The following is a 21,224-nucleotide window of genomic DNA, read 5'->3' as shown; positions in this document are numbered from 1 at the left end:
TGTACTGACGACTCCATGAATGCTTGTACGATAATTCTATGGACTAATAAAGATCTAATCTAATCTAATCTCTATATATATCAAATTAGAAAGGTTATCATACAATAATATACACAGTTGTACATATTCTCTGTCCAGCGAAGCAATAGAACACCAACATATGTGTTCACATGGCAGGGTAACAAACACTGACAATTATTCACGGATCTCAAAACCATGTGTAACATGTATTTCCATCACTTTATTATCTCGTTAGACTGACTTTAGTTTGATTTCGTGTCAGGATTAGAAATTAATGTGATACCAGTATTTAATCTCTTACGTACTTTTATAATATTACCAATTCTTAGATTATTCTCAGTTAATATTTAATGGACATGCCTGAAGGAAAAGGATTAATAGTAACAAATGGTACAAATTCTTACATTTTATTTACTTACAATAGTATCACCTATAATTTATTTATAATAAATCTTTAAAATATTTTGAATCTTAAAAAATCCTTCAATTAACTTTGTTTCAACAAGGATTACTTGCAATACAATACTTATGAACATAAAATTTCCAGTCTATTTATTGCAATGTTCTCCATCACAACACGAACATACGTAACGAACATACTGATTACTTCTCTTTCCAGTTTATTTGAGTCTTCCAGATCGTGCATCTGTAATCACGCCCCACAGTTCAATAATGAAATCATCAGTAAAACCAAATTCTTCCAGTTCTGAGTTGTCTATGGCTTCTGCAAAATCCATACTATTCGATTTGCCTTGTGCTTGTTCCCAGATGAGTGTTGCTGAAAGAAATACAATACATACTGTACAACTGAGGTGAAATCTTTGCTTAAGAAATAAAATGTTTAATGTTTCATTGTTATGACAGTTCATATTTATAAATATATTAAATAGTGAGTTACAAGACAAGACATGAAAATTAGAAGGACAAATCTGTAAATATATAGAGAATAAATATATTATTTTTAATTAATACAATCAATGAATTTTCCTGAACATATTTTCTTTATAAATACTGTATTACGGTGCATAAAGATATACAAAGAAAAAAACTTCTGGTTAGAGTTGATAGTAGCCTATATATATGTTGCAATTATAAAACGAAATAAAGGAATTGAAAAATATATAATTAGGCTACTTGGCCAGTGATATGAGATTTGTTTTAATATACTGATTGCATTTGGTAGTAAAATATTACTAATAATTGATTAAATGGCGATCTTACTCGTGTTAATTGTGTAAGCATGTGCGGCTTACAGCTGTTTCGGTGCTTCTTCACACCATCCTCAGAGCCTACTATATCTCGGCGTCATCTCGAACTTCGCTGCCTGTTGTGTGGGTGTGTTCGATTGTTGAAAAGTGTTGAAATGTGGTGCCAAATAGTGTGTGTGTTCTTAAATTGATCTGTGTGTTGAGAATTTGATCAGGGTGTGTTTTAGTGTGTCTGTATATTTCATATTGTTCTAGTGTGTTGAGTTTTTGGTTTTTGGGTTGTATGTGTAGGATTTCCATGTCTGTATTTATGTTATTGTATGTGTGGTTAGCATTAGTTATGTGTTCGGCATATGTAGATGTATTGTGTCCTCTGGTTATTGCTTTAATGTGTTCTTTGTATCGAGTTTGTAATGATCTGCCTGTCTGTCCAATGTAGAAACTCTTTCCATCAGCTTAGCTACTTTAACTTATATTTCTGTCAAGAGATATTTTTATTTTTTGGTGTATGTATTGTTTTCTGGGCATACTATTCGTAAGGTAAGTGTAAAATATTTCCAAATTCTACACATTTCTTATGATGTATTTTTTTTTTAATTTCAATCTTCACCAATATTATTACTTTCCTTGAAACGTTTTGGTGCCTGTAGCATATCATAATACATAGCCATGGTATATTGCCTTAGCCGTTAAAGTTCTTGTATATTTCCTGAGCTTCTTGCTGTAATTAATTTAAAGCAAAGTTCAAATATATTCAGATTCAGAAGAAAAATTGAACACGTTTTCTCCTCTGACATCTCATATCTGTTAATGGTAGAAGGGATACAGGCAGAATATACATAGGCACCTCGTGTTAAGTGGTACCAGTACCCTTGGAAATGGATCTATTATTATTCTATCTGTTATTAACACCTTTTAAAACTTTTGATCAAAAATACCTACCACAAACATTTCAATATGAATATAGCAATAATGCCATCAAATAAATCCATTCAAAATATGTCTAATAAGATATGAATGCATAATCTCTCTTACCAAGTTCTGAATCATTTATGCCCATAAAATTTTCCAGTAGATTATTTATTTTGTCAATTGCAATCTTTTGCTCGTCATTAGGCTGAAACAAAATTGTAATAAAATGATAATAATATAATATAGCATACTTATTAGTATTAATATTAGTATAGTATGAGTGTGTTATGCGCTGCACTGCAGTACAGTAATATAATACACAACATATACAAAACTTTGCAAATTGCAACTATTTTTATAAGATACTGACTTGTTCCTCAATTTGTGCTTCTCCATTAGCTCTGAACCTTAGGGTCTCTTTCCCAGTTCCATAGTTTGCCTTTTTTCCTTTACGGGAATCACCTTTGGGTGCCACATTAACTGCAAACAAATAAATGTTACAATTAAACACAAGAGTAATTTAAAAAATAATAGTATTTATGTAAATTTATATTGTAAACACTCTTAAGTACATGAGATATTGAATCTTTAATTTTTTTCATAAAGTTATCAAAATTATGTTCATAACTTTATGATTGAAGAATCGTATATACTGCATTTGCAGTGAAGTTCCGATGATTGGTCCCAAAGAAATTCGTTCTGATATATGGATGGTTCATAACACAAGTAGACCAAGTCCACTTTTTGACATTTTATGAATCTGCATGCAGTACTTTATATAAAAATGAAAACTTTTCAGAGCTACAAGAGACCAAGTCCATAGTTCATATTATAGTCACTTACGGCAGCATTGGTTGTATCCTTGGAGTCAACTCTCAATTATTTTCAGAGCACAAGAAAAACAAGTCCATTATTGATAAGTTGTGCACTGTTATTCTTAATTTAATAGACAGGTTACATTTATTTAAATGTAGGTACGGAAATATGGATACTACAGTTCGTTTAGCATCAAGTTTAATAAAACATTTGAAAAACCATGCTTCAACTTATGAAAATATTATTCTGTATTCAGACTCATGTACAGGCCAAAATCTGAATGTAAAAATGGCTCTATCACTCATGAAGTTGACATAAGATCCTGACATGGCAGTAAAAACCATTGATTACAAGTTTTTGTTGTCTGGGCATTCTTAATCTCCTAAATGATGGCGATTTTGCTATTATTGAAAAACAGTAAGTAAAATAAGTTCTTTTACTCACCACAAGAATGGTTTGACATAGGTCCCTAGTGAGATTATCAAAACGCAAAGCATCAGCATTTGAAGTACCAGTACCAGTAATCATCATGAAAAAAGAAGACTTCTTATCGACTAAATAACTTAAGGATTCAGTGACAAACAGGAAAAAAACCACTGAGGGTAGTAACTTCATCTGGTTATTGATTAGATGGCTACGATTCGAAAGAGATTGTCCATTAATGTTTAAATTTAAAACAACGCTGGATTCCAGTCTGTAAATTTGGAGAAGAAATTTCCTGGTCGCCCACTGGCTAATTACACAATGTTAAGCAAAGTGCAATCTATCCCAGAAGATGCGATGTAACAGAGGCAAAAAAGAAGGATATTATGCTGGATTTATTGCCCTATATTCCGCCTATATTCCACAGCTTTTAAAACACCTTTCATGTGTGTCACAAAGTACAAGGTCATCATGTGCTTCTACACCTGACTACGAAGATGAAACAGATGAATGTTTATGTTTAGAATTTCATAAAAATTCTTTCCTTCTGTGTGTTTCTATTTTATGGCTATTGTGAAATAAAGATAACAATTAAAATGTTAGTAATAAAGCAATAATAATTACATGTATACGGTACTACTGTTGTTTATGTTTGATTTGTTTTGTTAGTGCTGTGAATCAGAAGCTCTAAATTTTCAGAGCACAAGTAGACCTAGTCCACAAACTGTGCTATTTCATGAAAAAAACTAATGTTAAAATAATTCTAACTACATCTCACCATGATCATAGTTTAAGATTAAATCTAAAATGTAATTACAATAATAAAGAGAGTTTTCAAATACTCTCTAGAATTAATTATGGATTAATAACTTTAACATCATATTTCTCCAGACATGACATGCTGGACTTGGTCTACTTGTCCCCTGAACAATCCATATTTGTCCCGATCCAGTTTAGATTCCTTTTTCATTTGGTCCCAGATTCTAACTAGTTCTATTCCATTTGTCCCAGATTGCAATATTAGTACATGTCCCTGAATTTCGCTTGCCTCAGCTAATTAAACAAAATAGTTTCTCCCATAAATTATTTATTGAAAATTAGAAGCAGGCCAAAAGTTTCCCACAAATCCAACATTCAGAAATTATTTGGATATTTATTAGGATAAAAAAAATTATTTCATCTTAAACCTTCCATACTGCTTGGAAAACAACAATAGTGAATCACCTGCAAAGAACATCAGCCACTGACTCCCATCCTTATCCAATGTATATCTATCTGGTATAAAGTCTAGAACTTCAAACGTTTTCAGATTTGGTGGAAAGTTCTGTGTCCTTATGCACTGGGTAGTCTTTTTCACGCTGTCTTTTGGAAAGCTTCATATGTTTCCAGGGCCGCCGAGAAGGGGGGGGGGCAAAGGGGGCAATTGCATATGGGCCTGTGAGCAGTAAGGGCCCGTCAGATTACTTTTTATCATCACGAATAATTATTCACAGATACATACCAGTACTATAAAATTTTGTAAGAACATTTGTTACATGAATCTGACATATTAACCAACAATTGTAGAATTAATACAAATTACCACTTCATTATGCATGTTTTTTTTTATTGGGTTATTTTACGACGCTGTACCAACATCTAGGTTATTTAGGATCTGAATGAAATGAAGGTGATAATGCCGGTGAAATGAGTCCGGGGTCCAGCACCGAAAGTTACCCAGCATTTGCTCGTATTGGGTTGAGGGAAAACCCCGGAAAAAATCTCAACCAGGTAACTTTCCCCGACCGGGATTCGAACCCAGGCCACCTGGTTTCGCGGCCAGACGCTCTGACCATTACTCCACAGGTGTGGACCATTGTGTATGTATTATTTAATAGAATATCGGTTTCCCACATTAGCAATAATCGACACGACACTTGAGGGTTCCGGGATTTGCCTGAAATATGTTCCCGTCGCTTGTACCAAACACGTTCAATTGGCTCGTCCTCTTAACTACCAACCCCTGCCGGCTCACTGCAATATGCTAGTGGATTCTCCCAAATCCAAGCCGGAGGATTACATTTCCTTTTCAGTAGGGCCTACATTACGTTCCGTGACGAAACTTTCGTCTTTTCGTTGTTGTTTTTCTAGTAAATTTTGTTCATTACCAATGGACAATTGACAAGTAGAAGCATAAGTCGGGAGCTGAGAAACGCAAGGAGAGACAGAAAAATTGTAAGAATATTAAGGAAGGGAGTAGAACGCTGTTTGAAGTTGGTGTGAAATTGAGCGACCTTGGAAAACTAAAAGCAGCAGACAAATTGCGTCATTGAATGTGTTGTTCGAAAACAAGACCTTTCCAAAAACAGTATTACAGTATTTTCAAAATTCAAGAATGGAGAATGTGTTCCCAGAGACTGGCTAGTGTGGAATGAAACAAATCAGGGAAAATAGTACAGTGACCGATTTGTTTCACTCCACACTAGCCAGTCTCTGGGAACACATTCTTCATTTCGAAATATGTATTATATGTCTTTCTCGTGTTAAATTCTATCGTACCTGGTTAACATGTTTCGGCCTGTTAACGAGGTACGATAGAATTTTACACGTGAAAGACATATAATACATATTCTGAAGTGTTAAAAGTTGTGTAATTAAGATGCACATTCTTCATTCTTGAGTTTTGAAAATAATACTGGAAAGGCTCTTGTTCCGTCACTTGGAAGATTATTACTATAGGCAGGTTGGGGTTACTTTTTCGAAGAACACATTCAGTGACACTTATAATTTGTCTGTCACTTCTTACTTTTCCAAGGTCGCATGTTACTTGCCATGACTCAGAGTTAGGAACTGGTGTGGGTAAATTTGTTTCACTTGCACATATTAACATAGCATTTTTACTATTGTTTGCTTGTTCTGATTCAATACTACTGTTATCAGAATTTTTTTCTAGACAGCCACAACCATCAACAGCCACAACCATCAGTGTTCACTTCTAAGTATGAACTGTCTTCATTTTTGACAACCTGAACAGACGGGCTTGAGATTGGTTTATTTTCTGCACCTTCACTAGCAACACTCAATTTTACACCAACTTCAAACAAAACGAAGGAAATAAAAATGTATGCAGAGTAACAATGTGTGAGTAACCTTGTCCTCCTTAGTCTGGAGAGCGATCTTGCTAGGTCTTTAAATTTTGATGATATAATTGATGATTTTGCATCAATGAAGCCAAGGAGATTTGTTTGTTGATGTTAGCCTGCAAGTCAGAAATTACTGCTATTTAAGAATAATGTTTTATGAAAACGAAACGAAACAAACGACAACGAAAAGACGAAAGTTTCATCACGAAGCATACTATGTAGGCCCAATTGAAAAAGAAGCGCGATGAATATATTATATTGTGCTAATATGAAGTTTTGCTAAAAGTTTTCAAAAAGTGTATATTTTTAGATTCGTATCTCTGTATGGGGTTATGTTTTATTTATTTTACAAATAATTATTATGGTCAGAATAATTGGTAACTTGTCATTTTTAACTTTTTTTTTCAATGGGGCCGAACACAATATTGTACAGGGGCCCATAAATCCTGTCGGCGGCCCTGTATGCTTCACTTAAAATTGTACTGACATACCTATTGATGATGGAAGTAGATGCTCAATGGATGTTTGCGCTGTTTCCTTTTATTCGTGCCATTATCTCTGTGGCATCACTTACTTACAAATGGCTTCTAAGGAACCCGGAGGTTCATTGCCACCCTCACATAAGCCCACCATCAGTCCCTATCCTGAGCAAGATTAATCGAGACCCTACCATCATACCCCCACCTCTGAGACATTACACTTACCTCAATCGACACCATGCTTATATTTACCTCCTCGGTATCAACAGCGAGATGGAGCAAAATGGACCAGTGCCGAACATTCATTTCTTTGTTCACATGTCATTCTGTCTTTTTTTCTCTAGTATGATGTGTAGTGTACAAAAAGTCTTTGTATTTTAATTTGGTACTCTATGTATCCCGGCAACAGTGCCTTTGTTTACACAACAACATAAGACAATTTAATGCAACAATCTAATGAATTATATGGTACAAACTGTTAAGGCATCATTTAACTCTGGTATGAGTTGTTGCGAGACAGATTTAATTGTGAATCAAGTTATTGTGGGACAAATTTCTAACTTGGGACGAGCTATCATAGTACGAATTGCCTGGCACAAGTTGTCCGGACACGATTTCTAACACTACGGGTATATTGTAATAATGATGACACTTACTGAAGCCATCCTTAAGTGGTTCCACAAGTCGGATTGTAAACGTGCTGTCTTTCGGGATTTCCTTGAGCAGTTTTGCGACTTCAAAGTGTCGTCTTCCCACCAGATTCTCAGAATTAATCTTTTCAATATGATCACCAACCTAAAAACATGAATGCATATTATAGCTTAAGGAAATACATAATTCTAGAATACATAATTTAATCTAATCTTCATCTTACGATGTTTGGTGACGTATGCACGTCCGTTGATGTGCGTTCATTACATAATTTAAATTAATTACTGGTACTTAATGTTTACTGAAGGAAAACAATAAATTGTACCATACTTATTGTTCAGAATAAAATTGTCAATTTTCATATGCAGCAGATGTAGGCTAATAAGAAATATTTATTATTTTAGAATCTTCTCATCACATTTGTGAGCTGACACAAAGGACAAAGAGTACTTCAAGCATATAAATATGATTACAAGTTTAGTGAAGCAATAATTTTGTTTTGAAAAATTAAACTCCTACAAATACGGAGCTGCAAATATATATTTAGATTAGTAGAAATATACCAGTTTTTGATCAAGATAAGTATTACGAAAAAGCAAAAGAGCTACCGGTAATTAACTTAGTTTCAATTCGAATTTTAGTAGAGCAATTGAGGACCGTTTTTGCAAAACTTGCTAACTGCAAAATTGAGAATTTGATGGATTCGTTAACATAAGGCAGGCCTCTACATGATGTTCAAAGCGTCTTAGTAAAATTGGGTTATTTCTCTTCATTGTAGTGTGTCAAAGTGTGATCGTTTTTTCAAAACTTGCTTTCTGCTATAAGTAAGACATACAGCAAAACTTGCTTACTATAGTGTTTTGTCTCTCCTGTAAAATTTAGTTTTTTCAGTTAGCAAGTTTTGCAAAAACGGTCCTCAATTGATCCTTTCAAAGCAGCTGAAGTTACGATCGGAATAATAGATGTAGATACCAGTATTCCAAGCACTGATGAGACATTAAGTACCGATATGTTAACAATACAAGTCAATTTACTTGAAGTAGCCCTAGGTAATAATTTTCCTTTTCTTGATTTTTTATGCGTAAAAGTACCGATAGTATATCTAAAATATAAAAGTACATTGCCTTCAAAATACATAATATTCGATTGTGAACATGAATTATATTGTTTACTGAAATAATTGTCAAATGAAAAACTTCAGGCAAAGACTTTTTAAAGAAAGAAAAAGTGTACATATGTAAATTACATTGGCAAAATGAATGAAAAAGTCAGTATAAGGGATACAGAAAGAATTTATGTGTAAGACCGTAGATTGTCCTAAGTAAAATTTTACACGTGTCATCTAACACAGATGGCAAGGCATCAGAAGATACTTACGGTGTTAGTAGACCTATCTTATCAGGAGTCCTTTTTATCAATATTCACACAATTCATGTGGTTTGAATTTCCGTAAACTGGTTGCTTAACGTACACTGCGTTTATTTATAATGAAAGAGCGTGTGTCATTTATATGGTGTCATATACTTACTCATGCACTACAATCGAACAGATTCCATTTTTGTCTGACCTGAATGTGTTTGATCGAATCAATAACGCTGCCTTCTTTGATCCTCTTGATGAAAGCATATCCTGCACCGTTGTCAGTAATAGTCAGTCCCAGAGCATCTTCTATTTTTGTGATCTCAATTTCTTTGGGTCGACCTATTAATAAGAATATTTAATAATTACTTAATAAACTCAAAAAAGAAAGTAGGCTACAATAAAATATCGTGTAAAGAGAAAGTCTTCCTCAACGTAATATCAGTATATTGTAATAATAAGTACCTATATTAGTAATGTTCCCACACAAACAACAGAAGCACTGAATGAATAAATCATTTTCAGTAAGTAGATTTGAAATTTTCATGGCGATTAGCGTAATGCGAGGTTTCTGGGTATTTCCACCGTGTCACTGATGTAAAGGTAGCCTATGCAGCGCTTTGGAACTACATACCGGCTCCACCATCGGGAAAGGGAAACGTTGAAATTTATCTGTTGGATCCTTCACCAATAATGGACGATAAATTCTCGTTTCCTTTTCCCTGTTTTTACTGATGATGGAACCGAAATGTACCTCTGAATCGTTTAATTTTTCTACATCTATGACACAGTACAATTAATATCTAAAGATCTCGCACCACCATTTTCCACAACTTCAGATGTTCATTACCAAGAAGTATCACAATTATAAAGGCTTTTACTCAGGAGCGCCCGCAGATTTTCATCTTGGTAGAGGCAAAACAATTCCTCCACAACCTACCCATAGTGTTAATAATTTTTAAGACTAACATTCTTTGCTGATTATCTCTCTCCCGATAATGGTAACGAAACCAGTATACATAGTCATAAACACAATATGTTTTAAATACATAATACATTAAAAAGTAAAAAGTCTCACTTCTGAATAGGGGCGGTTGACTCTACTGACCCTCCTGCCCGCGCCCCTGCGTGAAAAATAACACGTCAGTAACACTTTCCATCCATCCTGTAAAAACTACAATTTTCTATTACCAGTAGACCTAATGGAGATAGTCTAGCAGAAACTGAAGAACGTAACTTCATTATGTAGTCTGTCTCTATACTATTGACAAGTTTGATCCTTCTACATTGCAGAATTTGATTTCAAGATCCTAAAATGCAGCAGCATATTACAATATATAAATAATATTTCTTTCATTCATTTTTCATAGATTTCACAACAAATCATCTGAGTCTGAGATATAAAATAACTCCATAATATTTTATAAATTTCGAATAATATAACTGTTGTAGATTGGAAGTATAAATCCGTGTGAAACGCCTTATCTATTTTCTTATATGAACATACCTACTTAAGAATAATTGTTTTGACAATGGATAAAGTGTTTTAAATATCATTTTAATTATTGACATTGCATGTTGAATCTTTCGTACACTACTTTTAACACTTGAATATAAATAATTGATTAAATTGCGATCTTACTCGTGTTAATTATGTAAGCATGTGCGGCTTACAGCTGTTTCGGTGCTACTTCACACCATCCTCAGAAGGCTCTGAGGATGGTGTGAAGTAGCACCGAAACAGCTGTAACCCGCACATGCTTACATAATTAACACGAGTAAGATCGCAATTTAATCAATTATTTATATTGACATTGATGATTACAATGATGATGATCACTATTATTATTATTATTATTATTATTATTATTATTATCATTATTATTAACCTAATTTTATATAATACGTGACATTCATAGGATCCTTGTAATTACGTGAAGTTGAGTTTTATTATGATATTTAAATTTGAAGAAATTGGTTCTTGTTTATAAGAATTGTAAATGTGATTGAGATTGAAAAAATAATTATTAAACTCAATTTATCAGCATGTGTTTTATTATTAATGATTATGTTTTCTTTATTTCTTCATATATATGGTATATCTTTATAAAAGTGACAATGGAATTGGTTTGTTGAAGAACCGTTAGCATTGGTCTGTGATAAGAGAAATAAATTAATATGATTCATACAAGAAAGTAAGTTCATCCCCCTAGCAAATATCAATGTAACAGCCTTATCCGATGCTAAGCAAGTAATGTCAGATTTTGAAATTTTTGTAACTTTTTATCCATTTGACTCTCGAGCAAAAACACTAACAAAAAATGTCATTTGATTTATTTTGGTGAAGCATAGGGTTGGCAGTAGAAATAGCAGCAACAGCAGTAGTAGTAGTAGTATTAGTAATATCTTATTAAATTTTAACAGCGCTTCCAACTGCAAAAGTTATTCAGCATCGAAATTCAATCTAGGCGAGAAATGTCTGAAGTTTTTTTTTCCTGTAACCCTCTATCCGGAAAAAAATGGTTCTTTTACATAGGCCTACTGGAAATCTATGACGGATTTATTTCCTGTCCGGAATAAGCCAAACGAAGGATTTTATCATAATTTAAAATTCATCGTCCTCAGCTGGGTTTGAATCCACGAACTATGGATGCTATGGTCAGTATGGTACGTAATTGTAAGGTTACCAAGTACGAATCGTAAAGGCATTGAAAACTGTTACACTGTAATAGTGAACTCCATTTTGAAAGCATGTTACATGCTTGGCATTAGTATAAAGCAAATTTCTATTTCTGACACAGCGTTGTCTTAATTGTTAATTAAAAATTTCATCATAAAAAGAGAGCTGCATTTTAGCCCATTCGAATGTCTGTACTTCTTACTCACCTTTTCTGTGTACAAATATAAAATCATCCAGACCGATTTGTCCTCCTAAAAGTTTGGTCATATCGACTTTGTGTGTGTTCAATGTGCAGAACAAAATCTGGAAAGAAATAATGAAAGAATTAAATTACCATTAACATTACTTAGGCGGCAATTAATCACACATTTAGGGGAGAGTCGGGTAGTATCGGACATCGGGTAGTATCGGACAGTGCGTTTTTTTCATCTACCATCATATGGTAGTACCTGAATGACATGGTTACGTTTCTCTATGCGACATCACAGAAACGTAACCATGTCAATCAGGTACTATCATCGTGTGGTAGATGAAAGAAACTCACTGTCCGATATTACCCGATGTCCGATACTACCCGACTCTCCCCTAATGAAAATATTAGTGAAGCAAAAGAGAAGGAATTTAATAAAGTAGATCAAGTTAAAACAGGGTAGCACAAAACTCTAATACAATTTACTGTAAATATGAATATCATGAATACCAGATTAGATCATACTAAACATTATTTTATTCTGCCAAAAAACTTAAATATTTTTACATAAACTATACTCAGTTTGACTTAAAACGAGTTTTCAAATTATAAAAAAATTCTTGAATAGTAGGCCTATTTTCTTATGGCTTTTAAGGATCCCGGAGGTTCATTGCCGCCCTCACATAAGCCCGCCATCGCTTCCTATCCTGAGCAAGATTAATCCAGTCTCTACCATCATATCCCACCTCCCTCTAATCCATTTTAATATTATCCTCCCATCTACTCTCGGCCTCCCCAAAGGTTTTTTTCCCTCCAGCCTCCCAATTAACATCCTATATGCATTTCTGGATTTGTCCATACGTACTACATGCCCTGCCTATCTCAAACGTCTGGATTTAATGCTCCTAATTATGTCAGGTGAAGAATACAATGCGTGCAGTTCTGTATTGGGTAACTTCCTTCATTCTCCTGTAACTTCATCCCTCTGAGCCCCAAATATTTTCCTAAGCACCTTATTCTCAAACACCCTTAATCTCTGTTCCTCTCTCAAAGTGAGAGTCCAAGTTTCAGAACCATACAGAAAAACCGGTAATACTACTGTTTTATAAATTCTAACTTTTAGATTTTTTGACAACAGACTAGATGACAAAAGCTTCTCAACCGGATAATAACAGGCATTTCCTATATTTATTCTGCGTTTAATTTCCTCCCGAGTGTCATATATACCTATTTGTACTGTTGCTTCAAGATATTTGAATTTTTCTGCCTCTTCAAAGGATAAATTTCCTATTTTTATATTTCAATTTCGTACAATATTCTGGTCATGAGACATAATCGTATAATTTATCTTTTCGGGATTTACTTCCAAACCTATCTCTTTATTTGCTTCATGTAAAATTTCCGTGTTTTCCCTAATAGTTTAGTACTTAGAAATTTTATTTCATATATGTTGTTAGTTTATTTCGATCACTGTACGGATACGGAATTAAAAAATTGGCCGAGTCTTGGTAGCAGTCTTCCTCCATGTAGGCAACAATCTTCGCAAGACTATCCACAAGTAGCATACATTTAGGCGCCCTTGTTTACTGCACATGCGCAATGCGTTGTATCTGGAACTTGGTAAAATTAGGTGGCCCAAATTTTATTTGTGGCTCTGTACAAGTTTTTGCAGTCTACCTATTGACAATAATACTAATTTAAAGTTTTTGTATCTAACTTCTTTAATTCTGTCTGATTTTATCATTGTTTAAACATGTTCTTGCATCTAATATTAGAAATTTCTATTGTGAAATCACCTTCATTTGCCATATGTACTTTGAAAGTTAATTGTCACTATAATGATGGCATATAATTTCATGACGTTGTATGTATCTCAGTTTCCTGGTAAAAGTATTACCTTTGCTTTCACTTATATCTTCATAACTGAATGTTCAGAACAGAATACCACTTTCAACATTTCCAACAGTATTGCTAATATTGTTATGCTTTCTATTAATGAAACTTCCCTGCCTATTCCAACAATATTAATATTATAACTTCGCAATTAAAACATTTTAATCCAACACTTGTGGAAAGACAGATAAAGAGCTTTGGTGGATACAATAGAGGAGGACGACGTTTAACTAACTGAAGTGTTAGATAGGCAATAATTTGTTGAATGTTAAACAAAACAAACGCCAACGAAGGAAAATGAATATTTACTAGGAGACATTAGAAGTTGAGGATTTTATGTTATCAGTTTTCTTAAATTATGGTTTATTTAACTACGCTCGCAACTGCAGAGGTTATATCAGCGTCGCTGGTGTGCCGGAATTCTGTCCTGCAGGAGTTCTTTTACACGCCAGTAAATCTACTGACATGAGCCTGACGCATTTAAACACACTTAAATGCCATCGACCTGAGCCGGGATCGAAACCGCAACCTCGAGCACAGAAGGCCAGTGCTATACCGACTACGCTACCCAGGCCTTAAAAATGGTTGGTATGGACTAAGAATCGAACCCACTCTCTTCTGCAGAATACACAGAAGACTTAGCGTCCGAGCTATTAGGACGCCGTTATCAGTTTTTATCTCTTAAAAATTTGTAATCTACATTTTTATTTATAAATCCTTTAAACTATGTAGATTCAGAGACAATAAGTTGATAATAATGCAATAATGGCGCAGTGTTGAAATGATTAACGCGAAAACAGATATATTTGGAGAAAGACAATAGCCCACGACCGCTTTTCCGTCGCCATTTTACAAGAACATCCCAGAATCGAACCGATTCCCTTTGGTAAGAAGTCCTCTGACTCCACCTAAAGTTCTGTATATGAAAAAAATATGTGTGTGTGTGTCTAATGCCTACCCACTTCACTTTATGTGATTCGGGTTCCGCATACATATAGACAGGGGCGGCCCGTCCATAAGAGCTGCGGAGCTGCAGCACTCCCTGCTTTAACAGGAAAATAAAAATAATATTTATTTTAATTTGTACAAGAATTGTTACAGCTTTTATTGGTAAATTGCTTTATATTTCATGTGGCCGGGAATATGTACTATTATCTTATGCATAATCTTTTTGCGCGTCGACTGTAATGGAATTGACACGACATTCAAAGTCGTCCTGGGATCTGCAGGGTGGGACAGCTCATAGAGAGTGTCTCTTGAAGGTCAGGGGGTAGAGAGGTGAAGGGAAGCAGAGGGAAACTGCCGCTGTTTAAAACCCATATTTCGCTGCAGTGGCTTGCAGAGCCAGGCCACAAGGGAAGATTTCTTTCCTCCCTTCCCACACCGCTATTGTAATGCTACGTCAAATGGATTCTCTATTCCCTTGAAACTTAATGACAAAATTTTTATTTTCTCTTCACATAGGCTACTTATTGTTGTAGAATCTTATCGAGTTAATATAACGAAATTAATATTCTCTTTTGCCTTATTATTACGTATATACCCAGCCTCCAGCAGAACCTAATATTTGCCTTAACTCAAAATGATTGCACGAGTAGAATCCTTTTAATATAGGATGTAAAATACGAAAGAGACTTCTTTTCCACTTTTAGAACATTGTTGACCATCAGTATATCTGAGTGTTGCTTTGGTGTGACGTCTTAGTACCGTAACTTAACCAGTGCAAATGTGCAAGCATGAGTGTGTGTGAATTACAGAATATTAATTTTATTTTTCTCAACTTTCCCTTGCGGAGAAGATTGATGTAATGAAGTGAAATAAAGTGGTCGTCCGTTACCCGACTTAAATCTTATTCAAGCTTCATCCAGCCGAAATAGTGCATATATGTAAGGAAGTATAACAATGAAATTTACGCTAAACATTTGTGGTTATGTGGATGTGAACAAAAAAAAATTCTGTATTTTGTTTTCCTTGCCTCCTCTTCGGTGGTGATACTGCATAGACTAGGAGTGGTGTGATAGATTTAGGACATTTGCTCCTAAAAATTAAAAATCACGAATCTTCGCTGTCTCACCTGAAAAATGTTGTTTCATTGGCAATGTTAGGCAAAACTAATATTGCTGCGCAACTAAGTGAAGCGAACAGAACAAACATTCTCAAACATAATCAAGAAATGAGAAAAAATAGTGAAATTGTTTTTAAAATATTGATTTTGTGGCCAATATGAACTTCCCTTTAGGGGACATGATGAAAAAACGATTCGAAGAACCCTGGTGTATTTCGTGGGTTGCTATAGTTCGTGAGTAATCTAAACGAGCTTCTAAAAAATCATTTGAAACATGCCACTGTTTAAAGATAGTTCTAAAACAATTCAGAATGAACTGATAGATTGCATGTTGAGTGTCTGCCGATCTGAAATTCAGACTGAAATCGATGGTATTAGTTTTTTTTAGCGATTATGGCAAATGATGCCACAGACATCTGCCAACTAAGTCAGGAAGTTTTGATTTTTCGATATGTAGTGCATTTATTTTTGTCCTATACTCATTAGTAATGATATCAATAAGTGAAATTTGTATGTACCAAAATCTACTGCAGCTCCCCCAATCCACAAATTCACGAGCCGCCACTGCATATAGATGAGAAATATAATTTCATATAAAAAGTGTAATATCAATAATCGAAACAATCAATCAATAAGCAGAGAACAAGACCCTCTATAAAATTTACAACTTTTCGTTGTGTGAAGAAATTTTAAAGTGTTATATTATTTGTTCGGATCAAATTTCTGCACATGTAAAGGACACAACTAAAATTCTTTCATTCATTCTTTATCATAATACACTGCTCCCTTAAATTGACTGAGCATATTGGGAATTCAATCAATAGCTTTCCCAAAACACGTTATGAAATGTTTACTAAGAAAACATTTTTTTCTCGAAAAGAAAGCAAAAACGAGCAAAATTGAATTAAACTTTTTTGTTTGAAATATCTCAAGGAATAACCCCCTGAAATTAATGACATTACTTACGGTCCACCCTGTATAACAAATATATATCAGTAATAATTTCTATGAAAATTATAATTAAATTGCTCGCCACAGCGCTTTTCTTGTCCACATGAATGGTATTTTTCTTTATGTAGGTATAATTAATTAGCGACATCATAGATACAATTAAAATATGAAAACTATATATATATATATATATATATATATATATATATAATTTCAACTAATTAATTTTTTTCATCGAGAAAGAAAATTGCAAACACAGAGCAATAAGGAAGAATACAGTCTCCACAATTTGACAACTTACATAAACAACAATTAGCTATCTTAGTTATCGTATAAAATGTATAGGCTTACTCATATATCTAATTTGTATTGGCACAGCTCGTTTGAAGTAATTAAGTAGAATAATATGAAAATATTTCATAACTACTCCGTCATTCAGGAAACTGAGAACACTTTCGTTAGATGGATCTACTAATCTTCAACTTGTTATATTTGATTGTAAATATAATTCAATCTTGTTGCAAGAGAGGACAGACACGTTTTTATTATTTCAACCTGTAAAAAGTGGTTGAACTCTTTGTCCTTGGTTACATGTAACAGTCATTATCATTAACATGTGTCGGTTCTGGTCAAGTGATTCTCCGGCAACTTCCCCCACTCTTCCTCAAATTCCCTCAATTCTCCAGACCAACGCTTCCAACTTTCTCATTTTACAACAGGAACTTTACAAATATTCCTCATTCTCCGCATAAAACAGACATTTATATGGCCACAGGTACTATTTGACTAGGATGTTGTCCTACGTTTCAGAGAATAGTAGTGATCAAAAACTGCATTTGGCATACCGGTACTGAAAAAAATCAGTGTCTCATTGTTGAAGTTACTTTCTCATTGCACGCTTCACGCGCTCCCCAATAATTCAGCCCCTTTATCATGTGGCGAATGATGTTACTGTTTAGAGTTTATTGTTTAACTGTTATTCAGAAGAGACATATAAATTAATCCAATATGCACCCAAACAAAAGGATGTACTTTCGCTTTATGGAATGCTAAAAAAATACACACCGTACTTTATAATCTCAAAAGTAAGATATTTGACATTATTTATACATTGCTCGGTTTAAGTAACGATACATAATTAATTTTTTGTACATCAGCATTATAAACAGTCTTTATCTTTAGTCAAAATCGTCCATAATATGCCACATTATTAAACTAACCAATTGAACAAATTTGGCTAATATGGATACATTGTCTCTGACTGGAATTGTAACTCGGCTACACAAAAATACTATTTTATAGTTCAACAATATTATCGATGTTATAAAACTGAAAAATTCTGTAGATAATGGGTACCTATTCATAATATACGAGTATATTTAAATTGATTGACAACACTTATAACCAATTTCTTCCCATCATTACCATAGGAACACAGCTAACACACTCTGCCCATAAAGTGGAAAATTAAGGAATTTCTATGAGGATATACATTGCATCATAAGAGTTAAACCTCCTTGGTCATTACTCCTAGACCTAATATCGCGATCCACATGCGGCTGGGGAAAATTAATTTTTAAGAGGCGATTAATTTTCTTAGCATTGCTTCCTTCTGAAAAGAAGTAAACTTAAAGATTCCACATAGATTTAGAGTAGGCTATACAATGAAATTTTGACCCAGCAAAAATTATCGGCTGTATTTTGTCTCACCTAGTTCCGTGCTTTTCTCGCAGATATAATACCCATGTAGGCCAACGTTTAATTTTATACTGCAAATGTCTCTACAGTGTAGCGTCGAAAGAGAATTCTTTTTTTATAATTAGTTATTTTACGACGCTTTATCAACTGCTATTGTTATCTAGCATCTGAATGAGATGAAGGTGATAATGCTAGCGAAATGAGTCCAGGATCCACAGCCGAAAGCTGCCCAGCATTTGCTCTTAATGAGTTTATGGAAAACCCTGGAAAAAATCTAAACCAAGTAACTTGTCCAACTAGGATTTGAACCCGGACCCGCTCGTTTCACGGTCAGATATACTAACCGTTACTCCACAACGGTGAATTCACAAGAATTCACTGAATGGTAAAAACAATAAAATGAAGTAATAAATTAGATAGAGTAGGCAGTGTTTAAAACAAGCAAACCATTGTTCTGATTTTAAGTGAAGCAGGAAATTTTAATTTGCTCAATAAATGTTAAGTTAATAATTATAATACTTAAGGTACATGTCATTTATTTTACTGTAGGTTTTTACAATTGAACACCTCCCCGGAAGAAAGATGTAACATCAAATTAATGAAATATGTAACTTAGGTGGAAATACTATATTATGATACAAGATTTTGTAATGCACTTCACAAACGTGTATTGTACAACACTTTTTGCAAGATAATATTTTTAAAATTGCAAATACAATATATTTTGCAATGAAAATTTAGAGCAATATTATTCCAAATCCTTCTCAAAACTACATTGTAATGATAACTAAGTAACAAGTGCACTGTAATGGATCTATTTTAATGTAGTTTTATGTTATGAAGAATGGTTTCCCTAGCAACAAGTTTCTGTATGGGAATTCTAACTTTCAAGGCCTAACAACAATAGCTGTAAATACAAGAAACACGATCGAGCAAAAAAGTAATTTTGAAGCATTCATTTATAAAAAAATAATTATTAAATTCAATAGCTGAAGAAACGTATATCTTTGATTAGTCAAATGGTTCTGCTAGTAAATATAGGCCTAACGAAATATGCTCCTGAAATTATTGCCCTTTCTCCTGAAACGTGAGTCATAAATTTGTAGGTTACGCCCTTATTTCGGGGAGGTCCTCAATTAACCCAGATATGCCTGAAATTTTTTGTTGCAATTTTTGTGTATTTTTCAAATCTCATTTAATGCAGTATATAACTGAATTATTTGTATGGTGTCGAAACATTCTGGTTGTAACTGGATCGGCTAGAAACAGGTGTCCTTTTAAAAGGACAGTAGGCATATGAGCATACATTTTGAGGAATAATTGTATACTATGCTTACATGAAAGGAAACAATGTAATTGTTGTAATTTACAATTATTAATATTATTATTATTATTATTATTATTATTATTATTATTATTATTATTATTATTATTATTATTATTATTATTATTATTAACAAATCATTACGTTATTATTTTATTATAGTTTCCTTATTATTACTACTAATATTATTCTGAAGAATGATGCATTGTTGCTAAATTCGTTTTAACTCTAGAATACTTTCGTCACTGAATAGTACCGTATTGCTATTGATGCGTAAAAATAAGTAATAGGCGAAAAGTGTGTTGAAGTTTCGAGGAGGAGGTTATATTGGGAGAGAAGTGACGATACATATAATGAAGCAGTTGCTGTGGCAATGTCGAAAGACAGGTTTCAGTTCATTTTCTAAAATCTACATTGTTATGACAATGACAATTTAGAAAGAAAATAAGACCTCTTCCAAAAATACTAAATGAAAAACAATAGAAACTTATGTCCGTTCAATACCTCCCTCCAGAACGTCACCAGTCCTCCACTTGTAAACAGATCTTGCTGTACAAATCTGGCTTTCAGGTATATATCCCTGTGAAGCAGACTTGAATAATTTCAAAGGAAAAATTGTTCGGGAGCCGCGAATCGATCCCGGGATCTTTAGCTTAGCGAACCAACGCTCTGCCGACTAACTACCGAACAACTACACCCGACACTGTCTCAACTTTTCCATTCATATTCACACACCTCAGTGGGCTGACAAGACGCCAGAAACCCAATTTTGTGTGAACACGAACTCTGTGGCATTTGTAAGCTGCATTATAGTGATATGTCTGTATTTGAGATGAAATTTCGCCCGTAGCATAATTTTCAAACGTAGATAGCATTTCATGCAGGAAAAATCCACTAAAATTGAAATAGCGAAACAATTTCAAAATATATGGGGATATGCCTACTGTCCTTTTAAAAGGACACATAAGTTTTCGTCATTGTCATGTCGCAATGAATAGATATTTCGAACGCATTGAAGTTTCACGTTATATTTATGTTTATTAGTAGTCATTTGATCTACAACAATTTCTAAAATAATTCCGAATTGTAAAAATATTTAACATTCTTATTTGATTTGCGTCTCGGATGCCATAGCTGAAATAAACGAACAATTCTCACGTCCATATCTCAAACTCAACGATGACCAGAACTCTAATTACCAGTCTTACCACACCTAGCAAGCCTCTAATTAAGACCAGTAATAGTGACACCTGTGAAAAATCAAATGCGTTAACTGTAGGGAGGGTAATTTGAAACATTGACCACTGTCCTTTTAATAGGACAGTAGGCATATCTGGGTTAATAATGGGATATTTTATATCAGCATGAATTCCGTAAGCGAGTCAGGACTGTACAAATATATGACAGATACTAAGCAGCTCTCATAACAAGA

At 33.9% G+C, this 21,224-nt stretch overlaps 1 protein-coding gene across 2 annotated transcripts in view; it reads right to left on the bottom strand.

Annotated features, from left to right (window-relative positions):
• Positions 1 to 412: 412 nt before the first annotated feature.
• The window catches only part of kermit (PDZ domain-containing protein GIPC-like protein kermit), a 111,757-nt gene continuing 90,945 nt past the window's right edge, over positions 413 to 21,224 (bottom strand). For both annotated transcript variants that reach the window (XM_069818799.1, XM_069818800.1), the window contains exons 2-7: positions 11,878 to 11,974; positions 9,200 to 9,333; positions 7,638 to 7,776; positions 2,512 to 2,621; positions 2,265 to 2,346; positions 413 to 799 (exon numbers count right to left, since the gene is read on the bottom strand). In XM_069818799.1, the coding sequence (XP_069674900.1) occupies positions 642 to 799; positions 2,265 to 2,346; positions 2,512 to 2,621; positions 7,638 to 7,776; positions 9,200 to 9,333; positions 11,878 to 11,974 (720 nt within the window). In that variant the 3' untranslated portion in view covers positions 413 to 641. The remainder of the gene's footprint in view (positions 800 to 2,264; positions 2,347 to 2,511; positions 2,622 to 7,637; positions 7,777 to 9,199; positions 9,334 to 11,877; positions 11,975 to 21,224) is intronic.

The sequence above is a fragment of the Periplaneta americana genome, chromosome 2 (assembly GCF_040183065.1).
Source record: "Periplaneta americana isolate PAMFEO1 chromosome 2, P.americana_PAMFEO1_priV1, whole genome shotgun sequence".
NCBI classification, from domain to species: Eukaryota; Metazoa; Arthropoda; class Insecta; order Blattodea; family Blattidae; genus Periplaneta; species Periplaneta americana.
The sequence above is the reverse complement of the archived record's forward strand: the minus strand, read 5'-3'. Positions and strand labels throughout refer to the sequence as shown.